The sequence below is a fragment of the Sinohyriopsis cumingii genome, chromosome 19 (assembly GCF_028554795.1).
Source record: "Sinohyriopsis cumingii isolate HCF-2022 chromosome 19, ASM2855479v2, whole genome shotgun sequence".
Lineage (NCBI taxonomy): Eukaryota > Metazoa > Mollusca > Bivalvia > Unionida > Unionidae > Sinohyriopsis > Sinohyriopsis cumingii.
Genome location: NC_142979.1, coordinates 32075592 through 32096646, shown reverse-complemented (window position 1 = coordinate 32096646; position 21055 = coordinate 32075592). Strand labels below are relative to the sequence as shown.

Here is a 21055-nt window from a genome sequence, read left to right as displayed (position 1 = left end):
CGGCTTAAAATCTGCCCCCCTTGCTGATTCTGTGCTAATTTTATTTATTCCATCAGAACCTTCATTCACTGGTTAAATATCTGTGCATAAAAAGAAAAAAATCCAAATTTGTTCCCTGTGTACAATTTGAGGAGAGATGCTAAGGGAGTCTTCACCCTTTGCTACCGAAAAGAAAGGGGGAGTAGAAAAGAAGAAGGGGAAGAGGAAACAGTCATAGATCAATATTTACCTAACACTTCAATATCCATCTCTCTTTGTTCCTGCTCCACTTCACTTTTTTAGGGCTCTACTGAAATCAAAATTTCACCTCTAGTTGTATAAGTATTAATCTGTTAATTATATCTGAGCAAATTCTGTTACTTATCTGTGTATGACTATTTTTCTGGTCTTCCTTCTGAAGGGGCATATGCATGGCTAGCATTGTCAGCTTGAAGATGTTGGGAAACTCATTTTTGTGGGTGTTATTTAAAATTTTCCAGAGCTCACAGATATTATCCTTTGGATACATCTGCTCCAAAATAGACTTTTTGATTATGACTTCAAATGCTGTTTCAGATGAATTCTATAGTTAAAGAATAACAAGGCAAACTTATAATAATTATGACTGCTTAAGACTAAAATGACTTACATACGGTAAGTATCATTTTATTGATTCTCCAGTTCCTGTATCGATACGTGTATCATTACAGCAAAGGTATTGATGCATCAGTATATCAATGAATCGTTTCACCCCTATTCATTATTGTATTGATGGAATGGTTTCTATCATGAGATTAACATGTAGGCCATGACCTTCATTACTATATTGATGGAATGTTTTCTGTCATGAGATTAACATTTCATGTATGCAGTGCCTTCATTATTGTATTGATGGAATGTTTTCTATCATGAGATCAACATGTCATGTATGCAATGCCTTCATTATTGTATTGATTGAATGTTTTCTATCATGAGATTAACATGTCATGTATGCAATGCATTCATTATTGTATTGATGGAATGGTTTCTAGCATGAGATTAACATGTAGGCCATGACCTTCATTACTATATTTATGGAATGTTTTCTGTCATGAAATTAACGTCATGTATGCAATGCCTTCATTATTGTATTGATGGAATATTTTCTAGCATGAGATTAACATGTCATGTATCCAATGCCTTCATTATTGCATTGATGGAATGTTTTCTAGCATGAGATTAACATGTCATGTATGCAATGCCTTCATTATTGTATTGATGGAATGGTTTCTATCCTGAGATTAACATGTCATGTATGCAATGCCTTCATTATTGCATTGATGGAATGTTTTCTAGCATGAGATCAACATGTCATGTATGCAATGCCTTCATTATTGTATTGATGGAATGTTTCCTAGCATGAGATTAACATGTCATGTATGCAATGCCTTCTTTATTGTATTGATGGAATGTTTTCTAGCATGAGATTAACATGTCATGTATGCAATGCCTTCATTATTGTATTGATGGAATGTTTTCTAGCATGAGATTAACATGTCATGTATGCAATGCCTTCATTATTGTATTGATGGAATATTTTCTAGCATGAGATTAACATGTCATGTATCCAATGCCTTCATTATTGCATTGATAGAATGTTTTCTAGCATGAGATTAACATGTCATGTATGCAATGCCTTCATTATTGTATTGATGGAATGGTTTCTAGCATGAGATTAACATGTCATGTATGCAATGCCTTCATTATTGCATTGATGGAATGTTTTCTAGCATGAGATCAACATGTCATGTATGCAATGCCTTCATTATTGTATTGATGGAATGTTTCCTAGCATGAGATTAACATGTCATGTATGCAATGCCTTCTTTATTGTATTGATGGAATGTTTTCTAGCATGAGATTAACATGTCATGTATGCAATGCCTTCATTATTGTATTGATGGAATGTTTTCTATCCTGAGATTAACATGTCATGTATGCAATCCCTTCAATATTGTATTGATGGAATGTTTTCTATCCTGAGATTAACATGTCATGTATGCAATGCCTTCTTTATTGTATTGATGGAATGTTTTCTATCCTGAGATTAACATGTCATGTATGCAATGCTTTCATTATTGTATTGATAGAATGTTGTCTAGCATGAGATTAACATGTAATGTATGCAATGCCTTTATTATTGTATTGATGGAATGTTTTCTATCCTGAGATTAACGTGTCATTGTATTGATGGAATGCTTTCTGTCATGAGATTAACATGTCATGTATGCAGTCCCTTCAATATTGTATTGATGGAATGGTTTCTATCATGAGATTAATATGTAGGCCATGACCTTCATTACTGTATTGATGGAATGTTTTTTGTCATGAGATTAACATTTCATGTATGCAATGCCTTCATTATTTTATTGATGGAATGTTTTCTATCATGAGATTAACATGCAGGCCATGACGTTTATTATTGTATTGATGGAATGTTTTCTATTATGAAATTAACTTGTAGGCAATGTCCTTCTTCACTGTGTTGAAGGAGTGCTTTTCTGTTTAATGGTTGTTATCTCTGATCTTCTTAAAGTATGATATAAAATCAGCAAGCTGAAGTTTTTTTGAAATTATTATTTATTCTGTTCTCATTTCAGAGTGACCTCAGTAACTTACCAGCTGTGTTTCTAGCAGTTGAAAATGGACAGCTAGAAGTCTTAAAACTTCTTCAAGAGGTAAGCTATATACAGACTTTTGGACAGTTTATTAGAATAATCCTTTTGTCTCCCAAACCCTTTATTCCGACTAAAACACAAATGCACTATTGCTTCAGATTTATAAATATACTGTTCATGAGCATATAGTATTCACATATTAAGTGGGCTAATTAATTCTTGAAAATTCTTGTAACATTCTTATTATCCAATATGTTCGTTGCTGATGGGCACATGGCAGAATCTATGTTGAGAGTATAATTTTTTTTACTATGCATGCATGGTTTAACGCTTTTTACAGTTTTGTGAACAGAGTGATGATGTCATCTGCAACATCAACAATTGTAAGATTTCATAGTCTGTCACTATGAAAACCCATAGTATATCACTGCTTTCATAACACTGTACATTGGTCCTTCACTGTACGCCCCATAATGTACCACTGGTTTCATAACACTGTACATTGGTCCTTCACTGTATGCCCCATAATGTACCACTGCTTTCATAACACTGTACATTGGTCCTTCACTGTATGCCCCATAATGTACCACTGCTTTCATAACACTGTACAGTGGTCCTTCACTGTATGCCCCATAATGTACCACTGCTCTCATAACACTGTACATTGGTCCTTCACTCTCATGCCCCTTAGTATACCAACACATCAGTTTACTGCCAAGGAAGCATCCAAATCATTTTGAACACCTGATTCAGGTTATGACCTGTACATTTATTTAGACAAGGTGTTTTTTGGATTGTAATGTTTGATTACAGAAAGGTGCAAGTATGCGGCAGAGACATCCACAAACAGGCTCAACATTGCTTCATCTGGTGGCCAAAACAGGAAACCATAAAATTGCCCGCTACCTTCTACAGTTCTGTAGCAGCCAAACATCTTTGTGTTCAAGATCTGATGCAGATTGTCGGAAAGGCCTGGATATTAATGCTTTGAATAATGAAAACAAGACGGCCCTTCAAATTGCTGCAGAAAAGGGTATGGCAACTTTTATCAAATAATACTGTGAATTTATTATTTTTGTGGGCATTATTTATTTAATTTATTTATTTATTTTTGAGGGCATCATTTACTGTGGTTTTGCACATAATTATGTTTCTAATTCAAATATGTTATCCAATCGTAATGTCTTAGAAGAACTACTACTACCTTGCAAATCCAACCCTTCCAGGTTAAAACCTTTTAGCTAATAGCGACAAGTTACCTGTCCACCTAGGTGGCAAATAGTATGATCTTGATTTCGGGCTTTGTGTCAGATCCGTTACTACTTCCATTCGTCTAGTAGAATGCTCTCTACAGACAGAGAAACCTAGCAGAATCCATATGAGCAGTTTGGAAGTTTCTACCTCAGAACAAGTTGGATGAGTTAAATCTTCGAAGGGAAGTATGTTCCATCTATATATTTCTAATTTTTTGGTTCTTCATGTTGCTGACAACAAAGTTTCCTAACTTTCAGTATGCTATCACTTTGCAATCTGCATTCACACTTAGGCCCCTTTGCATGGGTCGCAATAGCATTCCCTCACAATGCTATAGCCATATTAATGTGTGCATATCTGGTGCATTATATAGAAAACTAATTGAATAGTGCTGTATAATTTCCACTGAGTCTGGATGCATGCAGTTTCTTGTCTCGGCATCTAATTTCATAGTTGTATATGTGATGCTTTACTGATTTCACCTGTATAGAATGTCACAGGGCCATTCCTACAGGTAACATTGTCTCATAATGGATATTTTAGTGTCTACTTTTTGTAAATATCAAAATTGACACTTCATTTAACTTTATGTGCAGGTTTTGTGAGTAATAAAGAAAATTACAGTAGGATGTACAAGTAAGTTTTCTACACATGGTTTACTCAGTAGCATCCATTTCATATTTGTAATTAGTATAAGTGATGCTTCAGCGATTATACCTAATAGGCAGTCAGTTGACCGTCCTAGGGGTAAGTTGTTGCTAGAATTGATTATTCGGTTTCCACTTCATACATGTAGCTACTATAAGCGTATAGGTTGTCAAAATTGACCCTCTTACAGGTTACTTGTTACTAGAATTGATTATTTAGCATCCACTATGTAAATATTAATAGAGATACTCTAATTCTCTTCCTGTACAGGCCATGTGCACCCCTTTACAGGTATTTATCATAGTTGGTAGCACTGCAGGGATACTTCATAAAGCAGGACACTCGTTACACTACGTGTATATATGGTCTGCTCCATTTTGTCTTGCAGATTTAGACCATAGATCTGACAACCATTCAATACGTAGATTTCTCTGGTTGTCATTTCAAATATACATGTCAGACCTGCATATTTTAGACAGTCAGTGGGTGGCAATTCTTTGGGTACTAATGGCAAGGCATAGAAATAGGCAATTCTTTGGGTTCTGTTGGCAAGGCCCAGAAATAGGCATTTCTTTGGGTACTAATGGCAAGGTCCAGAAATAGCCATTTCTTTGGGTACTAATGGCAAGGCCCAGAAACAGAGCTTGAAGGATGAAAACAATCAGCTTCATGCAAAGGTCCAAAACCATATCACTACTGATGGCATGATGGAGAGCAACATCAGTCTCATTTGTAGCCTCACATACCAGAATTATAGACTGGTTATGTGGATCAATATCCCATACCCCATCTCAACTTCTAGACAACATCATGCCAAGATGGCCCTGTTCCTTCATGACTGGACTCGGACATATAACTCTGATTGCAGGCTCATTTTGATCTGGAGGAACCCTTAACAGTGATGCAAAAGGTTACCTTTCCAGGTTCGCTGGATTTGTGAGAGGGAAACTTTATCCCATTTGAATCCACTTCCTGACATTTGGAGCCACTTCCCAACGTATAACGCATATTTTCCAATCAGGTCATCTAAAAGTTGTCTCACATACTTTAGTGGACCAGAGATGGTCTTTCTTGGTAAGGGGATGTATCTCCCTCTGTATCTTACCTATTCTGTTATGGTATTATGATTGGGTAATGTATTTGAAAGAGAAACCAAATTTGTTTGGTAGTAAAATGTTTTTTCGATAATACTTATCCAGTCATAATATGCATACATCTTCCAAGCCTCCACACAGTTACATCGATACAGAGAGCATGCCTTCTGTTCCAGTAGTAACTGAAAAATTCATGGGATTTAGTGCCAATCCTGATATCAAGGGGAGATCACTCTGTCCTTGGTGGGAAGGTATCTTTTAGCTATTTAGCTAAAAGTTTTACCAGGGAGGGCTGGATTTGTGAGGTAACAGTAGCTCTCCTAAGTTGTTATGATTGGGTAACTATTAGTGAAGAAACACATTTACTAGAAGAAGAAAAAATCATTTTTCTTGATAGAAATATTTGTTGATGTACCTTTACTGTTGTCTTCACAGATGTATAATTGCTTGTTGGGTCTTTAAATTTGTGGTTTGCAGCAACAATCAAAACCACAAAAATGGATTAAAGTATTTTTTTATCATTTCCATGCTGGTACCGGCATGTACATTTCTTTGTTGAATACATTATCTGATTGCATCAACTTTAGGAAATAATCTGGTACCTCTTAAATTCAGCCCTCCCAGAAGAAAAAAAAAAAATGCCTATCCCATCTCTATATGATATATCAGGGGTTGGCAACCTACAGCATGCAAGGAAAAAGGTGGCACATCAAGAGGTTTTGTGTGGCTGTCTGGGAACTTTGTTTTGAGAATTTTCATCTCACGTTTCAACAGTGGACTTTGAATAAAGGTAGTCCTTTTTTATGACAGCAAACTGTGTGAAAGTCCCTCTCCCCCCCCACATGCTGTGCTCTGCATTACCTTAGTACATGTAAGACAGGGTGTTATATATCAATCTTACCACCAGCCTCTACTGTATACCAGACCCATACAATCCATATCTTGCCATCCTGACTACCGTTCAGCATGTCCAGCCATCTGACTGAACCATCTCCAAATTATATGACTAGTGATCAGTGATACCAGAATGTTGAAAAACAGTTCAGTTGGCAGCTGTGTCTGCTTTGGATATTTGCAGTATGCCAACTGTAGAATCCATTCACCCAGCTGCCCACTCCAGCTGCATAGTCAACAGTTCTTGCCTTCCAGACCTTGCTAGCAATCCTGGCTTTTTATGCATTGCTGGCAGCCCAGTCCTTCACACCTGTACAGCACGAAGTCTTGCAGTTTGAGCCCCAGTAATGGACATGGTGTGTCCAGATTTAATGGCTTTCCATTTGCATGTAACACTACATACTTATGGGGAATATACATTGTCATCAGTTGAATTGGAGATGTTGTACCCATATATGGAAGGCATCCACAATGTAGATAACTTTTTCATTGATGGTGGGTATAGCCTTGACTTGTTGAGAAAGATGAACATCCCTCTTTTAGGATTCTTCTGTAGTTGCTGAAAACTGCATTAATCACTGGGGCAAATTTCAGACAAAATTAAAGCCCATGGTAATGCCAAAGTATTCTTTTTAAACTGCTGGTATTGTTCAGTTCTCACTGGTAACAGTCCTGTGTGAATATATGTCATGATTTTCCAAGCTTAGACAAAGATACATGTATTGCAGATCAGCAGGTTTTAAATGCCACAGTCAAGCTGATAAGGAATTGTCTTTATTACCTCAGCATCTTTGGCCATTTTCCACCTAACTGAAAAAGCTGCAAGTGACCATACACGAGAAATCTTATTGCTGTATATTCAAGTTTATTAGCAGAGTAGAACAGTTTTATGCAGTTTGGATTTATTGACACAAGATATTTGGGTTCAACGAGCTTAAACTGCTTCTTGCAGTGGCACAAAGCTCGTTCCTTTTGCCACACCCATTATATTCAGGGAGGTCAGTGAGACAATCAGGAAGCAGGTGGTGCAGGGGTTATCCCTTCAGCTCTCCTTGTCAGCCCTTTCCTTCTTCGGTGACTTCAGCAGCAGTTTTTATAAGGGAATAACCATCAGTAAATGCTCAGGAGTAACATGCTGCTACAACAACAGTCCTTTCATAACATGAATTGACATCTTCTCAAACAGTTGGGTGATCAAAGTCATTTTGGAGGGGCTGTGATATCTTTTGTCCAGTTGCCACCCCATTTCATCATCCTCTTCCATGATGGAACAAGAACATGAAGGCAGGCATTTTACAGAATGATATCGATCTTCTGCTCTCCTAACTGAGCTTCTCTGGCTTTTTATGATATTGAAGGCCAGTAGAATGCTGCCACATGTAATAGAATGAGCTGGCTCAATCAGTTCATTGCTTCTTCAAGGTTTTAGATGGAGGCAGCACAGTTGGTTGGGCTTTCAATGTAACGAATACGTTGAATCTCATGATAATCAAAAGGCCCTGTTCATGGTTGTACAACCTCCATTTCTGATATGAAATTTTCAGCTTTGCTGGCTTTATCCAGGAAACTTCTCATCACTAAGGTGATTCACTCCAAACCCTACAAGGGTCAGCTTCTCAATAGTAGTACTCATGCTCTATTTTTGATTGTGCCGTCTGCATGTTATAAGAGAGGTACATCCTCCTACAATGGATGCAGCTATATTGCTTCTTGAAGGGTGACAAAGGTAGAGGTTAGACATGCTTGCATTTCATCCTATTTAATATTCTAATAGAAATGTGTTAGAGTAGTGTATTCAGTGGAGTAAGGAAATCTGATAGTAAATAATGTTTCGTAAAGAATATTTACCTGATCACATGACTCAAGCAAATCTACGCACCAATGCAGATGTGACCATCTTTGGTGTTTTACTGAAGCTTAAACTGGAGAACATTTGGTACAAGGGTAGCAAACTTGATATGGCAAGGGGAGATAACAAGTTTTTTCCCTTTGTATGCTGTATTGGTGGAAAAGAAAAATAAATTAGTCTTTCTGGGATGGCAGGATTTGAGAGACAGCTTAGTTTGTTTCCAAATGTTAATGTGATCAGGTAATTATTCTCAAAGAAACATAATTTACTGTTAAAAAAAATTAAATTGGGTTCAAAAAAGTGATCTGCACAATTAATTTTTTGTCTGCTTGTGAATGCCAATCAGCAGTGTCAACAATGTTAAAGTTATATGTTAAAGTTTTCAAAGCTCTACATCATCTCAGTGGCTATATTCAACTGCAGCTTCAATTGAATATTTTGGTATGTCATAAGTTTGTACCCTGATATGCAAGAAGTTCCTGTCTCAGCTATTGAAGTAGTTTCATAATGGTGTTTACAGACAAATCACTGGGTTCTGTAGAACATTTATTTTTATTACTATTAGTATTATTATTAGTATTGTTATTATTAATTTCCTGGAACTTGAATCAAATTAGACATTGGAACTTAGTAGTCATTTTCATAGAGAAATCTTAAGGTACTAGCATTTGCTATTCTCTAAAAGTTGGCAGCAAACAATAAATAATATATTATATTATGATAATATTGTTAATATTAATAATAGTAATAACATTAATGTTTATTATGTCTTTCTTTATTGATGGACATCTTTTTCAAAGACAATTATTACAAACCAGGATCTGTAAGGTACAAGTCTTCACTGTGGCATATTGAGGTATCTAAGATGTTGTTTTTTATTTGTTGCAGGGTTCATACATATTGTGGACCTTTTGATTGACAATGGGGCTACAGTAGCTTTGCTTGACTCTGAAGGTGAATTGTTTAGCTGTGCTGAGTATGAAGGAGTTAGAATAAAGATTCATGCTTTTAGAGGTGAACACACAAAGCAAATTATGAAACTTGTTACAGACAAATCTAAAAAAGCTTTCCAAGAGCTGCAAAAACTATGGCTGGTAAGTATCTGCCAGTGGTTTAACCAGTAAGTTATGCAAAAGTCTGATTCACTTTTTTCCCTAGAATATCCAATCGGTGTCTGATTTCTGCTTTATCTTTATATTTTGAAGTAATTTAATTGCCCCCACCCCATATATGGATGGTGCATACTATTGCAAATGTCTGTTCATTCTGTTTTGTCACATTGATTGCAAAATTCATTTCCATTAAGTAAGTATAGAAGATCAGCATGGATTGATAACAGATTTGGTTTAAGATTTTGCATTAGGAAGATTTAGGTCAGGTTTGATTTGTCATCATGTTCTGACAAGTGTTATTGTAGTTATGGCCCCTGTTTGACTTCTAATTCTATTGTAGTTATGGCCCCTGTTTGACTTTTAGCTCTACTTTATTGTAGTTATAGCCCCCATTTGATTTTTAACTCTATTGTAGTTATGGCCCCTATTTGACTTTTAGCTCTACTTTATTGTAGTTATAACCTCCATTTGATTTTTAACTCTATTGTAGTTAACTCTATTGTAGTTATGGTCCCTGTTTGACTTTTAACTCTACTTTATTATAGATATGGCCCCTGTTTGACTTTTAACTATTGTAGTTACAGCCCCTATTTGACTTTTAGCTCTACTTTATTGTAAGTTATGGCCTCTGTTTGACTTTTAATTTTACTTTATTGTAGTTATGGCCTCTGTTTGACTTTTAACTCAGTTTTATTCAATTGTATAATATTGGTTGGGACAGCTGTGTTGTACTGACAAGTCTGGTTTTTTCATCAAACTGATAAACTCATCTTATCGTTTAAAAAACCTCACTTAATGCAGAATTTCATTACTTGTTGTCAATTTATGGAAGTATAATATAGTAAGAAGGGCATGCTAAATTCACTTCCCTCTTTTCATTCCCAATGTCAGAAATTATTGCAAAACATATTCTAATGTGCAAGCCAATTTTTCTTAAACTGATGTGACTGAAGTCCATGAGAGTATTTAGCATTGGTCCTGTATCTGTCCATGTGAGTGTATAGCATGTTACTGTATCAGTCCATGTGAGTGTATAGCATGTTACTGTATCTGACCATGTGAGTATATAGCATACCCCTGGCTGAAGTCAATGTGAGTAAATAGCATGGTCTTGTATCAGTCCATGTAAGTGTATATCATGTTACTGTATCTGTCCATGTGAGTATATAGCATGGTCCTGTATCTGTCAATATGAGTAATCAGCATGTTCCTGTATCTGTCAGTGTGAGTGTATAGCATGGTCCTGTATCTGTCCATGTGAGTGTATAGCATGGTCCTGTATCTGTCAATGTGAGTGTATAGCATGGTCCTGTATCTGTCCATGTGAGTGTATAGCATGGTCCTGTATCTGTCAGTGTGAGTGTATAGCATGGTCCTGTATCTGTCCATGTGAGTGTATAGCATGGTCCTGTATCTGTCAATGTGAGTGTATAGCATGGTCCTGTATCTGTCCATGTGAGTATATAGCATACCCCTGGCTGAAGTCAATGTGAGTAAATAGCATGGCCTTGTACCTGTCCATGTGAGTGTATAGCATGTTCCTGTATCTGTTCATGTGATTATATAGCATGGCCCTGCCTGAAATCTATCTTAGTATAGTGGATAGCCCTGTAACTGTCCGTGTGAGTATATGGCATGGCCCTGTCTCTATCCATGTGTGTAAAAATGGCATAGCCCTGTATCTGTTAATGTGAGTTCATAGCATAGCCCTGTATCTGTCCGCATTAGAGTAGATCATGGTCCTGTACATGTCCATGTAAGGTTATAGCATGGTCTTGTATCTATCCATGTGAGTGTATAGCATGGTCCTGTAACAGTCCATGTGAGCATATACCAGCCAATGTGGCTGAAATCTGTATGAGTATATAGCATTGCCCTGTATCTGTCCATGTGAGTATATGGCATGGCCCTGTCTCTGTCCATGTGTGTAAAAATAGCATGGCCATGTATCTGTTAATGTGAGTTCATAGCATAGCCCTGTATCTGTCCGCATTAGAGTAGATCATGGTCCTGTACATGTCCATGTAAGTGTATAGCATGGTCTTGTATCTATCCATGTGAGTGTATAGCATGGTCCTGTAACAGTCCATGTGAGTATATACCAGCCAATGTGGCTGAAACCTGTATGAGTATATAGCATTGCCCTGTATCTGTCCATGTGAGTATATGGCATGGCCCTGTCTCTGTCCATGTGTGTAAAAATAGCATGGCTGTGTATCTGTTAATGTGAGTTCATAGCATAGCCCTGTATCTGTCCGCATTAGAGTAGATTATGGTCCTGTACATGTCCATGTAAGTGTATAGCATGGTCTTGTATCTATCCATGTGAGTGTATAGCATGGTCCTGTAACAGTCCATGTGAGCATATACCAGCCAATGTGGCTGAAATCTGTATGAGTATATAGCATTGCCCTGTATCTGTCCATGTGAGTATATGGCATGGCCCTGTCTCTGTCCATGTGTGTAAAAATAGCATGGCTGTGTATCTGTTAATGTGAGTTCATAGCATAGCCCTGTATCTGTCCGCATTAGAGTAGATTATGGTCCTGTACATGTCCATGTAAGTGTATAGCATGGTCTTGTATCTATCCATGTGAGTGTATAGCATGGTCCTGAATCAGTCCATGTGAGTATACACCAGCCATTGTGGTTGAAATCTGTATGAGTATATAGCATTGCCCTGTATTTGTCCATGTGAGCAAATAGCATGGCCCTGTCTCTGTTAATGTGTGTAAATATAGCATGGCCCTGTATCTGTCAATGTGAGTTCATAGCATAGCCCTGTATCTGTCCTCGTTAAATCCATGTGAGTAAATAGCATGGCCCTGTATCTGTCCATGTGAGTAAATAGCATGGCCCTGTATCTGTCCATGTGAGTATATAGCATGGCCTTGTATCTGTCCATGTGAGTATATAGCTTGGCCCTGTCTCTGTCCATGTGATTATATAGCATGTCCCTGGCTGAAATCTATGTGAGTGTATAGCATAGCCCAGTAACTGTCCGTATGAGTATATGGCATAGCCCGGTCTCTGTCCATGTGTGTAAATATAGCACAACCCTGTATCTGTCCATGTGTGTAAATATAACTTAGCCCTGTATCTGTCCATGTGAGTAAATATAGCATGGCCCTGTCTCTGTCCATGTGAGTAAATATGGAATGGCCCTGTCTCTGTCCATGTGAGTAAATATGGTATGGCCCTGTATCTGTCCATGTGAGTGTATAGCATAACCCTGTATCTGTCCATGTGAGTATATAGGATAGCCCTAGCTGAAATCCGTGTGAGTAAATAGCATGGCCCTGGCTGAAATCCATATGAGTATATAGCATAGCCCTGTAACTGTCCATATGAGTATATGGCATAGCCCTGTCTCTGTCCATGTGTGTAAATATAGCACAGCCCTGTATCTGTCCATGTGTGTAAATATAACTTAGCCCTGTATCTGTCCATGTGAGTAAATATAGCATGGCCCAGTCTCTGTCCATGTGAGTAAATATGGTATGGCCCTGTCTCTGTCCATGTGAGTGTATAGGATAGCCCTAGCTGAAATTCATGTGAGTAAATAGCATGGCCCTGGCTGAAATCCATATGAGTATATAGCATGGCCCTGGCTGAAATCCATATGAGTATATTACATAGCCCTGTATATGTCCATGCAAGTATATTACATAGCCCAATATATATCGTTCATTGTCTGTCTCATGTCCATCTAATTATCTGTCAGTATTTGCTATTTTCAACATTTCCAACTCTTAAATGGAAAATGCAACCTGAGGACTAGTATGTCCTCAATCTGCAGAGTACATTGTATTTATTACATTTGTAAATTTTGAGCACTGTTGGTCCTCCGGTTTAGGAGCAGTCAGCATTAATTCCTCAGCTTGTTGGACACAGAGGGTTATCCATTTTATCATTGAAGGTGGTACATTTGTGACATGTAACTGGCACTTCCTGTTAATGCCATGCTAGCACTCCCATGTCATTTGAACTTAACTAGCACTCCCATGTCATTTGAACTTAACTAGCACTCCCATGTCATTTGAACTTAACTAGCACTCCCATGTCATTTGAACTTAACCCATTTATTGCATGTGTGTGAAAGAGAAAGAATATATGTACATACTAGTATTGCGAATGAGCTTACTACCTTTTCCTTCGAATACCTTTCTCGATCACATGAACATTAGGAATATAAACCTCCCAAAAGCAGCTTACTAAAAGACATACACTGTTGCTCCCTACCTTACCTTGCAACCACTAGGTGTCACCAGTTTAAGCTTCACTTCTATAATCCTGGTCTTTGTGTGTGAAATTTATGCCATCCATTCAGACTTTCTGGGATTTGTTTGGACTAATATGTAGTCATGAAAAGATGGTGTACATTATTGTTTTCATTTGGCAGATATTTTGTGAAATTTATAGCTTTCTCTGAGTTCGTCTTTTTAGACCACATGGTACAACATTCTGTAGTTGATGCATGTTGACTTTCAATATTTGTGCGTGCTTTCTTTAGCTCGGGCAGTCTGTTTTATAATGGGTGTTATTGAGCAAATTATTTAACGAAGACTCATGTTAATTTATCATTTGCTTCTGTTTCTTTATTGTTTCAGAAATATGTCTTTTAAGTGCAGTAAATGCAAGAAGTTCTGCCTGTCATGTACAAAATTCACCACATCTTCCCTTTGCAGCATTTGCAATTTGTGGTCCATGGACACCTGGCTGGCAAAAGGCAAGGAGAAGAGGGGAAAAGCATGCAAGACAAATACAGATGTACTAAGTTTACATCTGTATATAGAATCACTTGTGACATCAGAAGATTTGGAGGAGACAAATGCAGATATGTTACATTATCAGTTGGATATGCCAGCCTTTACACAGCATATACATCAACTGGTACAAGAGATGACGACCGAATTCCTGACTTCATGCCACATTTTACCTCTCTTTTATTCTTTTGCAAAAAATGTGGATAAAATAGGGGATTGTTTGGCGCATTTTTTTTATCCAGTGCTGTCTGAAGCTATACCAGCTGTCCAGCCAGCCCAACTCCGACTTGATTACAGGGATCTTATTGATAAATCTGAATATGTAGGCAGACATATGGCTTCATATATTTATATGGATTGGAATCTTGATGTTTACACATGCAGACTGGAACAGGAAGGGGAACAGAAAATCTGCTTTTTGCATGACTGGTACTGAAACCAACTAGTCCCACTTCTGTACGTCTGACAACAGGGCTGACCAGTTTCCGAGTTAGCCAGCGGTCTGCTGAGGTGCAGCAAAATCTCCAGACAGAGCCAGCTTATCCTATTTTCACTGCTCCTCACTGGGTATTAGCATTAAATTGTTTTTTTAGGGACAGTGGTATTGCATCATCATTAACCTAGGGCATGGTTTATCCCAAAATGGAAGCAGTCAAGTACCTTGAGTATTCACTTGTTGAGTGTAAAAATACTTCTGAGCAACAGCCCTTCTCCTATCCGACCATGATGAGGATGGAGTTTAGTTTTGAGACTGCTGTTTAAGAGATATACCAGGCATTGCAGAGTTTAGGATGCCCTCTACTACAATGCATGACTCTGAAATTGAATCTGTCTGAATTAGTCTGTGACCCAAGGAATAAAAATTATCTTCTTTTTGAAAAGCTAAGTGCCACCACATTTTCATCTTGCTGGTACAGGACATATTGAGCTGTCTTCCATACTGAACTCCTGGCATTGGATGAGAATATAGTGGTTAACATATCTGCCCCACCATTTTATGACGTGGACAAGTAGTTTTTCCCACATCGAAGTTGGTTCATGTCTTTAATGCTGGATCTTACCAATCAGCATGCCTAGGTGACAGTGGCCCAAATTGGTCAGGTCATTAGCAAAGCAGCTAACCATACAATGGCTAATGTGTTATCTTGACTTGATACCTCATAATGCATGCTTACGCCACCACATCACTAAAACTGCATCATGCCCTGGCTTTAAGAATGTCTCCATTTGCTCACCAATGCTGTTTGTGGGCAAAATTTAAGACGTTTTTAGGCAGGTAATTCAGGAACTGCCTTTCCAAGCGGTTTCTTCATTTGGATTCCCGTTTGGGAATACATTTTCCCTGCTACATTGGAGGTATAACAAGCAAGCCAAACAAAAGGATAACCCAAGGATTGTTCAAATCTTGACCTTGGTAGCAGACAAGAACCAAATCAGTCTAGGAATCAGTCTTACAGGAAAGCTAAGAAACCATGGTTCTCTACCCCAAAGCCTCCTATTTTCTGATGCTGAAACCATTACTGCCCATGGGCATCCGACTGGTAGCACCAGACCCTGTAGCTCCATTCACGTTTGATCATTTTATTCCTGCAAAACCCATGGGTGATAACCAAATCATTTCATAGGGGTTTCAGATTTTATTCCTCTTTCTTCCTCTCTCCCTTTCTAATGGATATGCCATCAGCTTGGGAGAAGGGCCATTTTCTTCAGAAGGAGATACAGGTGCTCATCAACAAACAGGTGGATGAGATTGTACAAAAACAACAACCTTTGGGGTTCTATTCACTGCTGGTCCATAACAAAAAAGGCCAATGGCAAGCTGAGGCTGATTATAGACCCGAGTCACCTCAATGAATTAACTTTTCAGCTGAAGTTCCAGATGGAGACTGAGGTTTATCTGACTCTCTATCGAAAGAGATGATTCTGAAATCAATCTCTATTGCACAGACACCTACTTTCTGTCCTTATTCACCTGGTATCAGGAAAATTTCTTCGTTTGTTTACTGTGACAAGTTTACCAATTAAAGTCTTTCCCTATGACCTCATCATCAGCCTCAGGATCTTCACCAAAATTATGGATTGCATTGTCACCCTGTTCCTGTCAACATCCTCTAGGACAACAGCAGCTTATCTGGCTGATCTCCTTTAAAAAACATATGATAAGTGCTGTTGTCTTTGATATTCTATCCCTTTTGTGTCTGGGAAAATTCTGACCTTCAGCCATCTCAATGTTTTGTCGATCTCATCTCAGTCTCATTGGCCTCCCTCATGTCTGTGTCCTACATCATCAGATTGATAGAGTCTGTTTCCAGCAGGATATTGATTTCAGTGAGAGTTCTTGCAGCTCCTCGGGTTACTCATTGTGGCAGTGGATTAGGTCCTGCTTGGCTGTCTTTGTATGCACCCATTACAAATTACTTGGCTGGCTCATTTCCAGTCCACTCAAACCGCAGGGTCAGTATCACAAACAAGGCACAATCTTTCCTGTGTCAGTGGCACAATCATGATTGGCTCACAATAGGAATTCCTTTGGACAAACCACAACTGAAAATGATAGGTACAAATCCAGTAAATGCAGTTGGGTACCCAACATTCTGCTGGACTTTGATATGTCCAGTAGCAAATGGGGACCAAAGAACAGCCTCTTCACACCAACCTTCTAGAAATGAAAGCAGTCATGAATGCCGTGCAGTTATGTATGGACCAACTCTCTGGGAAGTCAGTCATGATTACGCCAGAGAACTCTGTAGTGGTAACTTGCCTCCTCAAAGAGGGCACAAAATCACCCGGTCTGTGTTTGCTGGTTTGATACTTTCATTGTTGTCACCAGCTTTAGATTGACATGCAAATCAGACACGTTCTCAGCAGTCACAATGACTTGGCTAATGTTCGGTACAGACAGGGTCTATTTTTTCATATGAATTGTCCCTTCATCCATAAGTTTTTCATGGAATTTGTATGATTTGGGGGCATCAGATGATCAACCTCTATGTGACAAGGTGGAACCACAAGCTGCCCACCTTTGTTTCACTGGTCCCAGACCCAGAAGCTTGGGCCATCGATGTGCTGTCAGTCAGCTGGAAGGGGTTATGTGCCTTTGCTTCCCCACACCCTATTTTAATTCTAAAATTAATACAAAATATATGGGATCAGAATTGCAAGATAATTCTGATAGCCCTTCTCTGATGGGACAAGTCTTACTGTCATGGCAGGAAAGCAGGATATTGCCTCTCAAGCCCTGTCTTCATGAGTTATATGCTCAGCATACTCTGAAGTCTCAAGAGATCAAAGTTGCCACTTTAGGATTTCAGCTCATGAAAGTAGACCAATCTCTGTGAGCCTCACATTTGAATGCAGCAATTTGATTCAAGACATCATAGAAGCTGTTGGCTAGCATGCAGAGTCAATCTCCTTGAGATTTTATCTCAGGAATTTACATTTGCAGAGACAAAATCAGAGTCTGGTGTTATTGTGGTTGTGTTCCAGATGACCACCAGACCTAGTGAAACCATCACAGCCTCTTAGTTTTACTGGATTTGTATGTGACTAGTATGTCTCAGAGCCTATAAGTGAATTTTGACAGTAAGATTTCATTAATCTTCTTAACCTGATAGAATGATCATGGATCATGTGACCATAGGCTGTGTTGCTTTAAGAAGGGAGAATGGGTTACCAGTCACATGAAGAATCCAGCCTTCTTCCCTAGAAGGATACCTGAGGTATAGGTAGGATGCTCTGTATTTCCTCCATCCATAACTATTCTCCTAATGTTAATGTGATTAGGGAATGTGTTCAAAGGAGAGACAAAATTTTATGATAATTATGTTTCTCCAAGAATACTTACTGGACCGGTAATTACATTATTTAAAGACCCTTCCACCCAACCTGCTGTGCAAGCATCTTTGATGGTAAGTCTCTCAGCTTGAAACTGGTGACACTTAGTGGTGGCCAGGGGTGTAATGGACAAGAGTTACAGCACTGTGTCTGTAAGTTATGGACTAAAAATACACATTTTCTTCTTTGAGCAGGGTTGGATTCAGGAGAGAGATAGCAGGCTTACACTGTAAATGTTAAAATGATTGGGTAAGTATTCTCAGAGAAATATAATATGCAATAAAATTTTATTTTCATTCACAAATAATGAAATACAGTCCTACCCACTTATATTGACATCACTTATGTCGACAAGCCACCTATTTCGACAAAAAAGCAAAGTCCCGGTCCCTTGGTCTACTATTACTACTAAAATTGTCATGCTTATGTCGACAGTGAGATAAAAAAATAAACGTACATGTCGACAGAAGCCCTTGGTTCCAGCTTGAACAAATCCTTTGTTTTCTAATCATCTATGTCGACAATCTGCCAGTTCCAAACCCATACTTTTGTTCAACAATTAGTTGATCTTGCCACCAGGCTTTAATTTTCCCACCTAATCATTTATGTTGTCAAGCGGCCAGTTTCAACCTGTACTTTATTCAATAATTAGTTGATCTTGCTGCCATTCTTTAATGTCGCGGTCGGTTTTAAAACCATGCTTTTGTTTGGTCCTATAAAAGGTTGGACTCTTGCGCCGACTTAAATACAATTAATGAAATCTGATTGCTTCTTGCATTTTCCCATGTGATCAATGATTAAAATAAGTTTATTTTCCTGTGAAAGTTTCCTTTTTAACTCTGTTTAGCATGTGTCAATGTATACAATATTATGTCTTCATTAATCACATCAGCCGCATATCTCTTGTTCGCTTTTATGTACTTTTCATGATGACTTCTGTAACTAAATACTTGTACTTTTTAAACCAACTTGTTGACAGGTTTTCATTTCCCTGTGAATAGCCCCATCCCCTTGGTAGCCTCAATAAGATGGGAACAGACTGACCAAAATCTAGGACAATTTAAGTACATGTACTTGAAGCATGTGATTAACAACTATGCAACCATGTGCTAATGCCAACATTGAATATCGACATTGAGTATCATAGTGAATGTTTTTCATATCAGGATGTGACCGATGCAATATTTTTTTGTGGATTTTATTGCACAAAGGTAACCAAAATGTAATTTGTCAATATATAAGTGTATGTCACACTGGTTTTGTCTTTATGTACTCAAAATTTCCATTGTTTGTTTTCCCAAAGTGTAAATGCTACTCACTGATGACACGTCACCCCTTACTGACGAATTTAACTTGTATCTTGTTTTTCAGCCCCCCACCCCCTGCCAACACTTATGTCGACATCTGCCTATGTCGACAATATTTCCTCGGGCCTGAGGATGTCAACATAAACGGCTAGGACTGTACGTGGTTTTCTTAAATAACAAAGGAACATGATGTAAATAATAAACATCTGTTATCCTAACTGTCATATAATTCACAATGCCTATGATCTTTATAAAAAACAAAGTTGTCATGTGCTGTGAAGCACATATGGCAAGACATATTAACCATGTCAAATGATTCAAAACAGGTATGTTTAGGGTAAAGAGGAATTTCATTTTATTTTACAGCCCAAATTTGATCACAATCTACGTGACAAAAATGGAGACACTCCTCTAATGGTAGCCTGTCGCCATGGTAGACTACATGCTGTCCGATTTCTCCTAGAGTCTGCAGTGTACAAACATTGGATGGATGAGGAAAGGTATCTTTAGTTTTTATATCTTGAAGCTTGTTAAATTTTACTCAAGATATCTCATCCTCTGCCCTGATTAATGGAAGTAACAAATGTTTAGTTCAAGCAAATGACTTGTATCATATTTACTTCATTATACATGTAACACACACCCACAAGTTGCAGCTTACCACATCTCCTGTTAGATAATGCACTACCAGATAAGGTTATATTGCTATCTGCTGGAGTTAATGAACAGGAAAAAGAATGTAAACCCTGATTTTTTGGCACATATGATGGTAGATCCAGGTCTACACTGTGTAAAGTGGCTGTGCATTTAATATAGGTTAATATAAATCAATAATGACTGTGAATATATGTCATCTACCTAACACTGTGGAGGACAATTGATTCATACAGCAACCAGTATAACCTTATTGAATTTGTACATCAAAGCAAATACATTTTGACAAAGCAAATCAAATGAACATCCACCACTATTGTGTGTATCTGTACATAACGTAAACCTTACTGTAGCTTGCATGTAAGACCCAGATCTACAGTTGCATAATGTACCAGCATGTCTAGATTTATGCTGTTCACAGCCCAGACCCACTGTTGTATAATGTACCAGAATATCCTGATCAGTGCTGTTCACAGCCCACGTCTACAGTTGTATAATGCAGCAGCATATTTTGATCTGTGCTGTTCATATCCCTGATTGAGTGTCATAATGCACCAGCAAATTTAAATTGTTGTTCACAACTCACACAGCTGAATCTGTGCTCTTTGCAGCACAGTTCAGCTGTTGTATAATGCTGTTGTTGTTGTTGTTGTTGTGGGGTTTAACGCCATTTTTCAGCACGATAGGCTATACATGGCGGCCAGTATTAATGGTGGAGGAAGAACCCGGAAAACCCCGGAAAGAACCACCGACCCACGAGAAGCTACTGGCAGGCTTTCTCACATGCCCACATTGGCTGAATCTTAGACTTGAACCGCCGCAGACAGAGGTGAGATGGCAGTGATCCGTAACGAAGAGCGCTTTAGACCACTCGGCCACTCGGGGCCCCTTGTATAATGCAGCAACATATCTGGAACTAGGCTGTTCAGAGCTGGCATAGCTGGATTAGTGTTGTTTCTAGCCCAGATCATCTGTTGTTTAATGAATTTGGCATATTTGGATCTATA

At 38.3% G+C, this 21055-nt stretch overlaps 1 protein-coding gene across 7 annotated transcripts in view; it reads left to right on the top strand.

Annotated features, from left to right (window-relative positions):
- The window catches only part of LOC149775392 (uncharacterized), a 213690-nt gene that overhangs the window by 152487 nt on the left and 40148 nt on the right, over positions 1–21055 (top strand). For all 7 annotated transcript variants that reach the window (XM_089943911.1, XM_089943908.1, XM_089943912.1 and 4 more), the window contains 4 exons: positions 2619–2696; positions 3450–3669; positions 9264–9469; positions 19761–19894. In XM_089943911.1, coding sequence (XP_089800037.1) covers positions 2619–2696; positions 3450–3669; positions 9264–9469; positions 19761–19894 — 638 coding nt within the window. The remainder of the gene's footprint in view (positions 1–2618; positions 2697–3449; positions 3670–9263; positions 9470–19760; positions 19895–21055) is intronic.